This window comes from Miniopterus natalensis, chromosome 8 (genome assembly GCF_054644295.1).
Source record: "Miniopterus natalensis isolate mMinNat1 chromosome 8, mMinNat1.hap1, whole genome shotgun sequence".
NCBI lineage: Eukaryota > Metazoa > Chordata > Mammalia > Chiroptera > Miniopteridae > Miniopterus > Miniopterus natalensis.
In genome coordinates this window covers 50227362-50241423 of record NC_142088.1, presented here as the reverse complement: position 1 = coordinate 50241423, position 14062 = coordinate 50227362, and the positions used below count along the sequence as shown (strand labels likewise).

Genomic DNA, 14062 nt, shown 5'->3' with positions numbered 1-14062 from the left:
TAATTGTTTTTGTCAATCATTAGGTTATAAAGGTGATGTGTTCTCATGACAGGAAAGTCATTCATTGGTCTCTTATATACAGAGATAGGTATAGAATCTTGGGCTGAGTACACTCAGTCTAGAGCTTTACCTTAGCTGTCCTAGTGATTTATATATATGTACATATATTTGGTGTTGCTGTTATTATCATTAGCAGGGAGAAGCATTATTTTCATAAATTATTATACTATAATAATTGAGTGCCCAACCACTGAACTGGGCACTTTACATAAAATATCTTATTGATCATAAAAACAACAACATAGGAGTTGAAATTATATTCTTTTTACCTAAGAATAAATGGAAGTTCCTAGAGAGTAAATATTCTCCCTAAACTCAAATAATAAGTACAGAGCCATGGTCAGATTCCAATGCCTTTGCCCCTTCTGCTTCCTAATACTGCTTCTGCAAGCTTCCACAAAATTGCCTCAAGGACTGTCTGGTGATACTTTTGGCCTAATGGGTAGAAAAAAATAACCCAGCACATGCCATTAATTTACTCTAGATCTAATGCCGACTTTAAAATAGGCAATATGTAACTGACTGTGTAAGTAAGCCTATGGTATACTTTGATTTACTTTGTTGGCAATAAGGAGTCAGACGGTGTTCTGAAACTGGCCTCAGATAAATATCTTGATGCCTATCTAAAATTAGCTCATTTGTATTAATGTTTCTGGAAACTTGGAACGTCAGTGCTTTTTTGATGAAAGCAAAAATGATGCATACATAGGCTGTAACCATTTCAAGACTTTAGGATTACAAAGCTCAATTTAAAGTCCTGATGGGATTTGATGGGTCTCTAGCCATTAGGAAATAGGATAAGCTATAAAAAGTGTAACAAACAACAGTATTTCACTCTAAATGAGATATGAACTTATTTTTACATATATGTGTAATATGCAGTAAATATTTATATTTTAATAAAGGCATTCATTAGGCTACATAGTTTTAAGTCAAAACTTATAGTATCTTTGGCAGAAACAATTAACAAACTAAGGAAGGAATTCAAGTTTACAACTGACTAAATTACAGTACAAGAATGTACCATATAGTTTGGTGTTTTATATCTATCTTTTAAAAAGTGAGCGTTTGCTTTGTGCCAGGCACTGTGGTACGCACTTTACACTCATTATATCATTTGATCTTTAGATAATGCAGTTATTTTCTCTCACAATGGAGGAGATAGACTTAGAGGTTAAGTAATTCATCTAAGCTCACAAAATTCTTAAGTAGCAAAGCCCATATTCAACTCTAGGCCGCCTGACTACAAACTCTAAATTTGGAATCCCAATTCTATATCAACTCTCTCTAATCAGACTATTTTAGTCAATAATAGAAGGAAAGTTAGAGATAAGCACATCAGATCCAACACAAGACATTTCTTTAGCAGCTATTTATATTATAACACAACTCACTTCATTTCATACTCAGAAATAACTACTTGCTGTTTAAAATTTTTTAAGGAATATTAGTTTCCCCAAAGTTCCTTTCTGCCTTAGTGGTTACATGACTATGTGGGAGATGGGAGAGTAGTTCACATATTCCCATCTTAAATGAAGTTGAATATCTTACCATGTAATGCTTTTCCTATATGAATTTAAAAATTCCTTCATCTACTGATACTTAATTCTGAAAACCACATAAGAAAAGGACATTGTGGATATACAACAGAATGCTAGATATGATGAAATAATGCTTTCTTCATTTTTTTGCAGTAGTAATTTATAATTTAATTTTTAACTCAGCATTCAAAAGCAATGGGGCAAATCTTATGCTATATAACTTGAATTTAATTTTTTACTAGTACTTTACATTATTTTAGAACAAGCTTTTCTTATTAAAATTTGAACATTTAAGCCCTGGCCAGAGTGGCTCAATGATTGGAGCATCAACCCACACATTAAAGGTAACAGGGTCGATTCCTGGTTAAGGGCACGTGCCTAAGTTGCAGGTTTGATCTCTGGCCCCTACTGGGGTGCATTCAGGAGGCAATCAATTGATGTGTCTCTCTCACATCGATGTTTCTCTCCCTCTCTCTCTGTCCCCTCCCTCCCTTCCACTCTCTCTAAAAAATACCCTCAGGTGAGGATTAACCAAAAATAATAATAATTGAACATTTAAGCACTATCCTTCATTATTAATACATTAATTTAAAAAGTTTCATAGTTGTTCAAGATGTCAACGTACATTCAAACTCTATCAGGATGTTAAAACTACTTATGCAAATTTATGTTTTCTAATCATTTCTTAGACAACTTGAAAGTAGGAGACTTGATTTAAAAATGAGGTGAATTTCAACTAATGGAAAATTAAAACTTTCTAAATAAGATGCATAACATTAATGTGAAATAGTTATTTTAGAAATTGAAGTGAAAATAATGTATTACATATACAGATAGATCCCCAAAATAACACCTGGGTTTTAAAAATCAGTTCCAATGTGTAAACTTACCTGTTGTTTCATAATCTTTATCTGTTCCTTTTGCTTTCGCTTCTCCTCAGCAGCCATTATTGCTATGATGAAAAACCAAAGCACAGATATTATCAGAAAAGGAATGAAGAGGAGAAGCCTTTTATGAACCCCCCCAATACTTACACTTCAAGTTTATGTTATCATTTAAATCACCCACCTTGCTGTTTTTTAGCTTCTTTGGCAACTCGAGCCTGTTCCTGCTTTTGGAGTTTTCTCAAAAGCTTTATTTGTGCTGCTTGCCTGGCTATTTCTGAAAAATACAAAATTTCAAAGAATATAATTAACAACTTTACATGACTGCCAATCTAAAAACAACCTACAAACTCTGTGAAACTGGTATCATCATGAAGAACATAATTTTTAAGAAAACTGCCTAAGGTTAGATACCAAATAGGAGAATGGTGTGGCAGAAAATGTCATGTTCATTTCCCCTAGACACTGCCAATCTATTTCATCAAATATGATCCCATACATGAAACTACCCCAAAATGGTGCTTCTCTTAATTCTCATCAAAGAGAAAATCTAAGCACATTTTTTTCACATTTCATGTAATCGCCATGTGCCAGGAAAGTAGTTACTAATGTGCAAAAAAGTGATTTAGCTACAGTCTTAAAAACAACAAAATGTCTAAAAAAAAAGAACCCAAAATAACACAAATATAAAGCCATCCCAAACAATACTTCAATCAGCTATATAAATGGTAAAGTTTCTGAATCCAGGGAAATTTTCATTTATGAAGGAGAGAGACTAAATCTCCAAAAAAAAGAGTACAGAGTAAAGGACAACTTAGTTCTCATAATTTCTAAGGGACAAATGTATGACTGGAATAGATGGACATAATTAATGATCCCAGTTCTTCATTCCTCCTATCCATGTCATTTGCAATGTGACTCTGCAGCTCCTCTCATCAAGAGGAATATATTTTCTTGTCCCTTGATTCTGAGCTCAATCATGTGAGCATCTTTTGGCCAATAGGATGTTAGCAGTTGTGATGCAAGAGAAGTTTGAAAAGTGTACTTGTACTCTTTCTACTTTTATTCTTGTGCCTTGGCCTTTACTACGAGGAAAATTTGGGGCTAGGCTTCTGGGGGTTGAGACACATGGAGCCAGTTGACTGCCCACTGTGAACAAGAACAGGCAAGACCAGCAGCGCTGCCTAACTTTCCATCAGCTGATTCCATCTGTACAATTAATGCTTAGTGGGGTACACCGCTGAGGTTCTGTGGTTGGTTGTTTCCAGCACTGTGGCAACAGGTAACTGATACAGAAAACATGTAATGTCATGTTTTCTCTGCTAGCAAACTTGGCTGGAATACTTATAACTATTAAAAGTGGTCTATCATAATACCACTTATAAAATCATTTCAGAAAATACCACTTTACACAGACATTGTTTTAACTATGTAGCAAATGAAGTTTTAAGAAACCCATATATTTTTCCAACACCATTTATTGAATAGACTAATTTAGCCCATTGTATGTTTTTGCCCCCTTTGTCAAATATTAATTGACTATAAAGGCATGGATTTATTTCTGGGCTCTCTATTCTGCTCCACTGATCTACATGTCTGTTTTTATGCCTGTACCATGCTGTTTGATCACTATGGCCTTGTAGTGTAGTCTGTTATCATGTAGCGTGATGCCTCCAACTTTGTTCTTCTTCCTCAAGATCACTGTTGCTTGGGCACTGTTGGTGGGAATGCAGATTGGTGCAGCCACTGTGCAAAGCAGCATGGAATTACCTCAAAAATTTTTAAATGGAACTGCCTTATGACCCAGTGGTTCCAATTCTGGGAATTTATGCAAAGAAACCCAAAACACTGATTCAAAAGAATATATGTACCCCTATGTTCACTGCAGCATTATTTACAACAGCCAAGATTTGGAAACAGCCCAAGTGCCCATCAGTAGATGAGTGGATAAAATAGCTATGGTACATTTAACACAGTGGAATACTACTTAGCTGTAAAAAGGAAGAAAATTTTACACTTTGCAACAGCATGGATGGACCTGGAAACCATTATGCTAAGTGAAATAAGCCAGCCAGAGAAAGAAAAGCACCGTTATGATTTCACTCATGTGGAATTTAATGAACTGAACTAACAAGCAAAATAGAGACATACTCATAGATAGAGAGCAGGCTGACAGCTGGGTTGGGGGCAGAGAGGAGAGTGGAGGGATTGAGCCAAAAAGAAAAAAAAGAGAAAGACTCACGGACATGGAAAAAACACACCTATAGATTATATTCATCGGTAATGAATATGATTGGATTGGATAACACCTGAATCACTTCAGCTCTTTGACAATATATGTAATATTTCCAAACTACAGATGCACCCAAATAAAAGACTAAGGTTACTTACCAGTAATTGGAGTTCTCTGACTGAAAATTCACTTCACAGATCGACATATTTTGGAGTTATTCCCTTGTACTACCTCCTCAAGGAATTGGGAGCTGTTAAAATGAGAATCTCCAGAAGGTTGGCACAACCTGCAGGTGTGTGCCAAGTGCTGGTTAATTCCCTTTCTGTGTGAGCCTTAAAAGCTGATCACCCACCTTTGTAACTCTAAACACAAAGGGCAGGATGAGGTTATGAGTGTGGCTCACGAAAGGAGCTTACCTAATCAAAGAACTCCAGTTACCAGTGGGACTCCTTATTTTCTCATTTTAATTTTAACATAAATATCTACATTTTAGAAATTGAGAGCAGTGCCAGTCATTCATAGATCAAAAACATAATATACTTTTTAGTATGATTATTGCAGTGTCAAATACATTGTGCTTTTTACCTTGAGCTTGCAGCTTTCTTAGCAATTTGGCATCTGTGTTATCTAGAAATTCCGCACTGCCAACATTTGGAGGCCGACCCTTCCGGCGTCGCATCCTGGATTCCTCTCTCGCCCGCTGTCTGTCTGGATTTGGGGGTCTTCCTCTACGGCCTTCCATTGCTCTGATGCGAGGAATGACATCCTCTTCTTTCAAAAGACACCACTGCATTCCCTTTTAATCAACATTTTAGAGAAATAATATGTTACAAAATAAGCACAAATGATTACGATGTCAGAAAACTCTAGGTAAATTTACAGACCTTTTGAAATTTATAAAGCAGGGACAAACATTAAGAATTTTATTTTTTAAATTAAATTTATGTCTATATTTGTTTATGACCTTTGGCATATCTTTTGTATTCTTACTTTAATGACTTCAACTTTAAATACACAGAGAATTATATCTATATCTATAAACATATAAATAGAGATATGTACCTTAATCACCATTTCTGAACTATAATGACCATAATGTTGGCAGATAATTGAAAATAGTAGTTGTGTGATAACACCCTATGGATTATTCTCATGAGTTATCAGTACAACCAAACATTAGGCTGTTTCAACAATAGGTGAAAGTTTCTCTTTAGAGAAACATTATAGCTAATAAATCAAGAAGAAATATAATAGTTAAAATATCAGCATTTTGCATTATCTGATGAATTAATCTAAGCTTTGAACTTGCACGGCTGCCAATCATCAAAAAGAGAGACAATGAGAGAGACATTAGCTTCTGGATGGAGGTTCACTCCCTTACCCCTCTCAATTAGTCTTGCCTTAGAAAAAGTCAAAACTGGATTTGATTAAGTCTCTAGATTTAATTACTATAATTTCATAGGAAAATAGGGTGAGAAATGTATGTTAAATTACACAGCAAAATCCAATCTATAGGAAATTCTACAAATTACCCATTTCTTAGACAAATAAATTTCTAGAAGTAAATAGACTGTAAGGAACCTTACATTATGTATTAAACAATCCCAAAGATAAGTGTGGACCTTATCTAGATACTGATTCAAACAGACAAAGTGGTCAGAAAATTTTAACAACCATGGGACAAGTGAAAATGTGAATAGGGGCTGACAATTGAGGATATTAAGAAACTTTAAAGTGTGATAATGGTACTGTGGTTCTCTTGTAGAAAACAAGAGTCCTTAACTTTTAGAGAAAGAAATTGAAATATTTATAGATGAAATAAGACATGTAAGATTTGCTTCAATAAATTATGGAAGAGAAGATGAGGGTATACGTAAAACAATACCAGCCATATGACAATTTCTAAAGCCGATGATGGGTACATGGTGTATATTATTCTGTCTACTTTTGTGTCTATTTGAGAGTTAAGTTTCCTGACAGAAACACATACAATAGCAGTGCTAGTGTACTACAGGAATAATCCCGCTCGGTGCACAGATACAATCTGTGACTGGTTCTCATTACCCTCCATAGGTCAATCAAAACAAATACAATGTCATGTTACCCTACTTATAGTATTATGTCCAAAGTAATGTACTCATATATAAAAAAGCCATCCTTTAAAAATAATCCTTCTGAAGAAACTGTTTTATTATTCTATTTCTTACTTGTATTTTTTTCCCCAAAGAGATAATTCATTTCGTGTGAAGTTTAAAGAAATTTTATAACTATACATTTTTCTTAAAAGAATCTAAAACTCAAAATTTAGCTTGAACCACTGTGGGTAATTCTACAACTAAAATCAATAAAAAGTTCTTGGATTCCTAACCTGGGGCAAAGAGTCAATGAATATCTCATTCAATGGGTACTAAAAATACAAATAATATTCCTGGCTACCATAACCGAGGACAGCTACATCCCACATTCCAGGCAGGGCGCCTTTATTTCAGGCATCGTGAATACATAACATACTTGAACCTTCACAACAGCTCTACCTACTGCAGTGGTTTGGGTTGTTCCGACAGTGCACCTGAGGGAATTCAGGCCCAGTGAGGTTAAATAATTTCCTGAGGAACAGGGGCAATAAGGAACATAACTGTGATTCAAACCCAAGACCATCTCACTCTAAAACCTGTGCCCTTAGCCACTATGTGCACCTCACTGATGCTACAAACATGTTCTTACACTTGCTAAGTGACTGACCATGACATTCAGCCATGCAAGCACGGCCGAGATCACATCAAGATGGAACTGTGTCAGAAAAAAACATGCAGGCATTCAGTCCATATCCACACGGTAAAAATAGCACTATACTAATTCTTTTCAGTAATTCTCATGTCAAAAATAATTTTTAAAACTAATTCTGAGGCAAATAAGAGTTTTTTGCTGAAATTTCAAATGAAGTCAAGAGGAACAATAGTTGTACTAACTGTACTTTTAGGCCATAAACCCGTAAGGAAGCCATCAAAACAATTTGATGTTCACCAGTATGGGAAGCTTTTGATTAATTTAGGTTTTCATTTTTCTATTATGCTCTTAGGCACCAAGGCAGCATGCATCACATAAATTGAAAAATATAAAAGTAACATCTGTGGCACTTGGAGTAGGAGAGTCTGTCAAGGAATCTGCACTCAGTTTTTAAAGTATCTTATTAATAATAAAATCAACTTCCAGCCAAGATTTAAAGGATTTAATCTATTTATCTTTTTTTATCCAGTTACAATTTTTAGTTATGCTTTTATTCATCAAGGAAAACATGCCTGTGTTAAAAGAAAAAGGAGTCGAATATTTGGGGCCCAAAACTTACTAGAGAAATACAGTAACATTGTCATTTACATTTTGCCCTTGGCTTTTATGAAGTAAACATTTTCTAAGGGTATTATTGCATATATTGGGCTACAGTAATGTCTTCTGACTCCCAGATTTTAGAAAATGAGAAATGGATTGTTAAAAAAATCAGAAGTTATATTACAGCTTTAATTCACTGCGTAGTCAAAATAATTGTTGGTATATAAAAAAAGGTATTTTTCTCAATAAACTTTCCCTGAAAAAAGCAAATACAATTTATATCACTTGATTTATTTGCTATAAGCATTCTGTCAGTCAAAAATTATGCATAGAAAGTTAATTTTTTTCCTTAATTTCTAAGAATAAGATAGCAAACAATCCCTGAAAATGATCTTTATTGACTAAGATTTAAAAGATACGGATAAAGAGAAATCGATCAACACTCTAGAGAGAGTGACAGATTAAATCTATTATACCATTATAATTCTGCTTTCAAGAGTTACTAATTTAAATATTTAGCATTAACACACTCACTTCTATAAATACTACAAAGAGAGAGAAGGAAAAAAGGGTTTATGTTTTATTTCAGAAGATTAAAAATAATTAAGGTAAATAATTATATAAGTATACTATATACTGCACACAGTAATGCATTATAAAAGTACACTATAAGACTAATATATTATAAAAATAGTTTCCACTACTTAAGCATTTGTTGAAGCACCTACTCAGTATAAGGCATAACATTTTCTAAAAGTAAACTAGAGCGAGTCCTCTCCCCAAAAGGACTGACATTTTTAGCTAGGACCTTAGGCTCAAGCTACTCTAAAGCAGGCGATTCAAGGGTCACACCTGAGTCATAATGAGCCTGAGGAGAAGTTTAGGGGCTGGAACAGAAAGCTGTCTCAACTGCCCACTTTCACAGTAATGGTGGTCTGGACTAGGGCCTGGGGACTAGAGTTAGAGGGGAAGGCGGATGCATCAGTCTTCACAGAGAGACCACTGCCAGGGTGTGGAGGAGGAAAACCTGAAGGGAGGCCAAGGGTCTGGAGTAGTCTCTAAGCAACTAACAGGGGAAAAGAATATGACAGCGAGGTTTCCTTCCCGAACAAGATCCAAGACGGAGAAATCCTTGAGAGAACTGGCAAATACATTTACTACTCTTAGTCTTTTATGCTTTAAAAAGTAAATAAAGCTTTAAAGAAAACGTTTATTTTAAATGAATTAATTTGTAAATGTTTTCTGTATTCAGAAAATCTAAGAGATGAGATATTATGAAATTTAATTTAAATAAAACTTTCTATTTCAACATTTCTATTATTCTTCATAACTGATACTCCAAAGTATGACTGAACAACTCATGAGCAATTGGCCTGTTTTCACCTTATCTTACGGACACTGAATTGTCTAAATAATTGGGTTTCTTACATTTCACCGAAAGCTAAAGTGAATTTGTGGTTTACAAACAACATCTTAGATCTTAACGATACGTATTCTCAAATCTCATTCCTGCTTCAATTTTATATTCTAGCTTGTCTTTTTCTTTTGTTGCTCCCATTTTATTAGATTTTATATACTTGTTGGTGAATTTATTTTGGGGATAAAGCACTATGTAGGTAAATGAAGTCCACCAAAAGCCAGTTTACTGAATGATCTATTTGCTAAGTTACTGACGATTTTTATTTTTTAAGTATTTGTATCACCAAGGCTTTGCTGCAGCAATTTCCCTTGGATTTGTAGTTCTGGGGCTCTAAGCATCAGTTTCTCATGTTAACATTTGAGATGCCTAGTGCTTCTCATATGCTCAATGTTACATAAGTGAATGGATGAACTTTACTCATAGCTTTCTGGGTTGGGACCCATATATATCCCAGTAAAACAGCTCTGGTGAATGTTTTAAATCTGGGATAAGGTATCTGGTCTGACAATTTTAGGTCTGTTAGTCACTCAGTGAACTGATCATTTTTACAAAATCGTTTTTGGCTAATTAATATTCAGTAACTTTAACCATGACACAAGGGAACGACATAAGTATTTTTCACTACTCTTTTCTTTGAAAGTATACTTTAAGAATCCTTTACTTCCTAATAATTAGTTTATTTTAAAAAACTTTTATAATGTTATACCTAAAAGGAAAGTGATCTTAAAGACCTCTTCTAATATCTATGCTTCAAATCACCGAGGAGGGAATTAAGACCTAGAAAAGTAGGCTTCAGTTTTTCAAAGTAATACAGGATACAGAATTACCCTGCTAGGAATCCAAGAAAAATCTTGGGGCACAAACAAAGCAAGGGCATCAGGTATTTTTGACAGAACCTGACATTTCATATTTTAAGAAAAACATTAAAGTTAATATCCTGAGAAAAATAAAAATTTTGTTGGGATTTCCTTACATCTATTTCACAGTTTAGCATTATGTCCATTTTTAGCTACTTTACCGTGCCTAAGACAAGTAGTGAGAGTTTTATACACCATAAACTTGACAGCATTAGGTATTCTTAATATACTCTAATCAGATAGTTTATTAATATCATGCACTGAATAGCACTTTAAAGAAGTGAAACAGTAAGAACAGTCATCTAGGCTGAGAGATGGGTGTCAACTATTAAAAACGGTGGGGAAATTATTTCCACATTGCTGACTATGCTTTCCGGTTACTCACAGTAGGTTACCTTCTAAGAGTCATGACTTTAAAAAATACCTCCTTAGCTCCAGACTTGGATTCATACATTTGGCCTCCTAGCACAGGCCTGTGCCTAGCCATCAAAAATCCTACCTGGTAGATTAGTGACATGAATCTCCAGATTTTTAGATCCCTGGTAGTGATCTCTCATGTTGTCAGAGCCCCTGTGCGCCCCCGGCTATGTTGCATTAGGTGTGACAGTTAACAGCAGAGTTGAATTAGAACCCTGGTTGTTGACTTCCAATCTTTTGTACTTTACTTAATGAAGTAATTACCAGCATTACAATTTTGCCAAAAATCATGTGTTGCCTGCTGTATTGTGAAGTCTTCGTTTATTCCTCATTAATAAAACCCTGGTTTTAGCCGGACGGCATTGTGCTTAGTGTTTTACTTCCCCAAGCAACGAGCTCCTCTAAGCCAGTGATCAGAATTTCTCTTTCTTTTGTACTCTTCAGTTTCTGTGTGAAGACTAATTTCTCCTCAAAGCCAGGCTTTCAAGTTTATTCTGTAGTGAAGTGCATTTACAATTTTCTTTATGGAAAATGCCTTTAGGAAAAATTTATTTTGGAAAAAAAGAATGTCTGACACATTAAGTATTTGCCACAAATATTGATTAAGTAGCTAAGAAAAGGGGCTCTTTCAGTAAGACTTATAGACATTTTTCTATTCTCATGGCCTTATGCCATTAAAAAGAAATACCTTTTATAAAAAAATACTTCTTGAATAGAAAAAGCAACATTTTCTTAGTCACTTTTAACTTCTTTCTTTGCACCTTCCCTTTCCTTGCTTTTTAGCCTGAACACATTAGATATTCACTACTCTATGCTTGTGAACTTCCTGATTGAAAAAAATGAACATAATTGTTATATTTATGCTTAAATGTTTTCTTCTCCACAATTTACAAAAAAATGCTTTTTTAGTAGATTATCATATATTTCAAGATAACCTTTGTCACTAACAATTTATTTTGAAGCCTTCATATTTTATTCATAATAAAAGTGTAAATACCTTTTACCTTTTTACCTAAGTATCATATTTATGTAATTAAAAACAACCTTATATTTACCAAAATATGTCTAGCTCAACCTTACTTTCCATTATTCTGACACTCAAAAACAAAATAAAATGAAAACAAAGATGAAAACTAGGTTCAACAAGTTCATTATAATGTGATGGAGAAATCTGTAAGAAACAGATTGATCTTACACCCTTTCAGTGGCTAAAATAATTAACAGAATTTCGTTAGCAGGTAGCTGGCCAGAATAGCATGGACTTATGAAGAGTATAGTTATAGTTCATTTTGTTCCATGAAGTCTACCAGTCCCAAAATCTTGGTTTCTATAGAAGCTGGTAGGAAGTGTTTGCTGTCTAAGTAGATAGTGGCAAGGAGCTGATTCTACAAATCTCTTACCACATTTGTAGACTGAAATAAATAAAAGTAATAATAACTAGATTAAGGTCACACCCCCATTTATTAGGTCATCCATATCTATTTACTTGAATTAAGGGGTTTTCTTTTTTAAATTATTTTTAAATGTAATCATTAGATTGTTATCCTTTAGTTAATGATAACTTTACTTAGATTTCAATAAATATGACCTCTCATATCTACACCTCTAATATTACTGTAATACACACTAAGTCCATATTTTCAACAAATTTTTGCTGTTAATATAATTACTCTCTTAAACTCATAAATATATTGAGTCAAAAATGATTAACTTATACAAAGTAACCATGGTTCCCTAATGCAGATATTACCATCTAGCAGAAATTATCATCTGCTAAAATTCAATGGTAAGATACAGAGTTTTGAAATATCACTGTTGCAATTTTTTAAAATGCCTTAAAAAAATTAGAACTTATAGGACTAATATTGGTGGGGTTTTTTGGTATGTTTTAAAAGAAAAAAAATATGATGGACAAACTATATTTTCCAATGCAAATGTTTTGTTAAGAAGACTGATTAAGAATACTAATGAATCTCCAAATACAGCATTTCATTTGCTATCAAACATCCCAAAAATATATAGGAAGCTTGGAAAACTGTAGCAGTAGCATTTAAAATCATTGTTTACAATCTCCATGAATTTGGAAAACTGAAAGATTAGCCTTTATTGGATTATAAGGGATATAAGCATTTATTTTTTTTAAATAAAAAACTGTTTTTCACAGCAAATTTTAGAAAGTATGAAACATGTAAGAACATAAGGGGAAAACAGATCCATTTTACCACCAGCCATTACAATCACCATTAAACTTTTGAGGCAGTTTCTTCCAGTCTTTCAATATGCATAGTTTCAGTTTTCAATATATATAGGGTGTGGCAAAAGTAAGTTTACAGCTGTTCATATAAAAAAAATAATAATAATAAATAATTCAAGAAAAAACTGTGTTTCACATACTCACTATCCAACTATAAACTTACGGTTGCCCCACCCTGTACACAGCCATTGTACCATTTATAGAGTTTGTATTAAGGCCAACATACTGTAAACAGATACAGATCATCACTGCGTGGTAATATTGTCTTTGTCCCAAACTATGTTTTAAATCTTCTACAAAATGTAGGCCAATCAAAATTATATCATAGCTACTCTAACAAAAATATATAATTCTTGTTCATTTTCATAGAATACTGTATATTTACATACATTTCTAATTAACTATATGCTTATATAGATTGATCATACCACATATAGAAATATGTATGGCTCTACAACAGTATGCACCCCTAATCAACTTACATTTTTTGGATTACTTACCTTTATTGTTGTTCTCTAAAAGTATCCTAAAATGAATCCAACTTTTTAAAAAAATTTTATTGATTGATTGACTTTAGAGAGAGAGAAGAAGGGAGGGAGAGAGAGAGAGAGAAAGAGAGAAACATGGATTTGTTGTTCCACTTGCTTATGCATTCACTGGCTGATCCCTGCATGTGCCCCGACGGGGATCAGCCCCGAAACCTTAGCGTGTCGGGACGATACTCTGACCAACTGAGCTTCCCGGCTAGGGTTCCAGCTAATTTTTTTTTTAACTGAGAGAAGTGCTCTCAAAACTGCTATTATTTTCCCTCTGCAGTCTGCTGAAATGTTGGCAGCTTAACATATTCTGGATTTAGTAATTCATCATATTTCCTTGATTGGAATTGATCTCTCAGCAAGACAATATGCATTTGAAAACACTGATTATGCTTAATAAAAAGTGAATGGATGTCAAAGAACAGTCTGCTCTGCCTAATGAGGCTTTAGAGATTAAGTCTAATTATCACTGATACAAAACTAAAAATCCGTTATGTATTGAACAGCAATTAGCTTTGCTCTCGGAACAAAAA

General features: G+C 34.0%; 1 protein-coding gene across 10 annotated transcripts in view; it reads right to left on the bottom strand.

Moving 5' to 3' along the window:
- The window catches only part of LOC107541990 (bromodomain adjacent to zinc finger domain protein 2B), a 294279-nt gene that overhangs the window by 122133 nt on the left and 158084 nt on the right, over nucleotides 1-14062 (bottom strand). For all 10 annotated transcript variants that reach the window (XM_016220936.2, XM_087819826.1, XM_087819830.1 and 7 more), the window contains 3 exons: nucleotides 5304-5514; nucleotides 2670-2762; nucleotides 2492-2553 (listed from right to left, as the gene is read on the bottom strand). In XM_016220936.2, the coding sequence (XP_016076422.2) occupies nucleotides 2492-2553; nucleotides 2670-2762; nucleotides 5304-5514 (366 nt within the window). The remainder of the gene's footprint in view (nucleotides 1-2491; nucleotides 2554-2669; nucleotides 2763-5303; nucleotides 5515-14062) is intronic.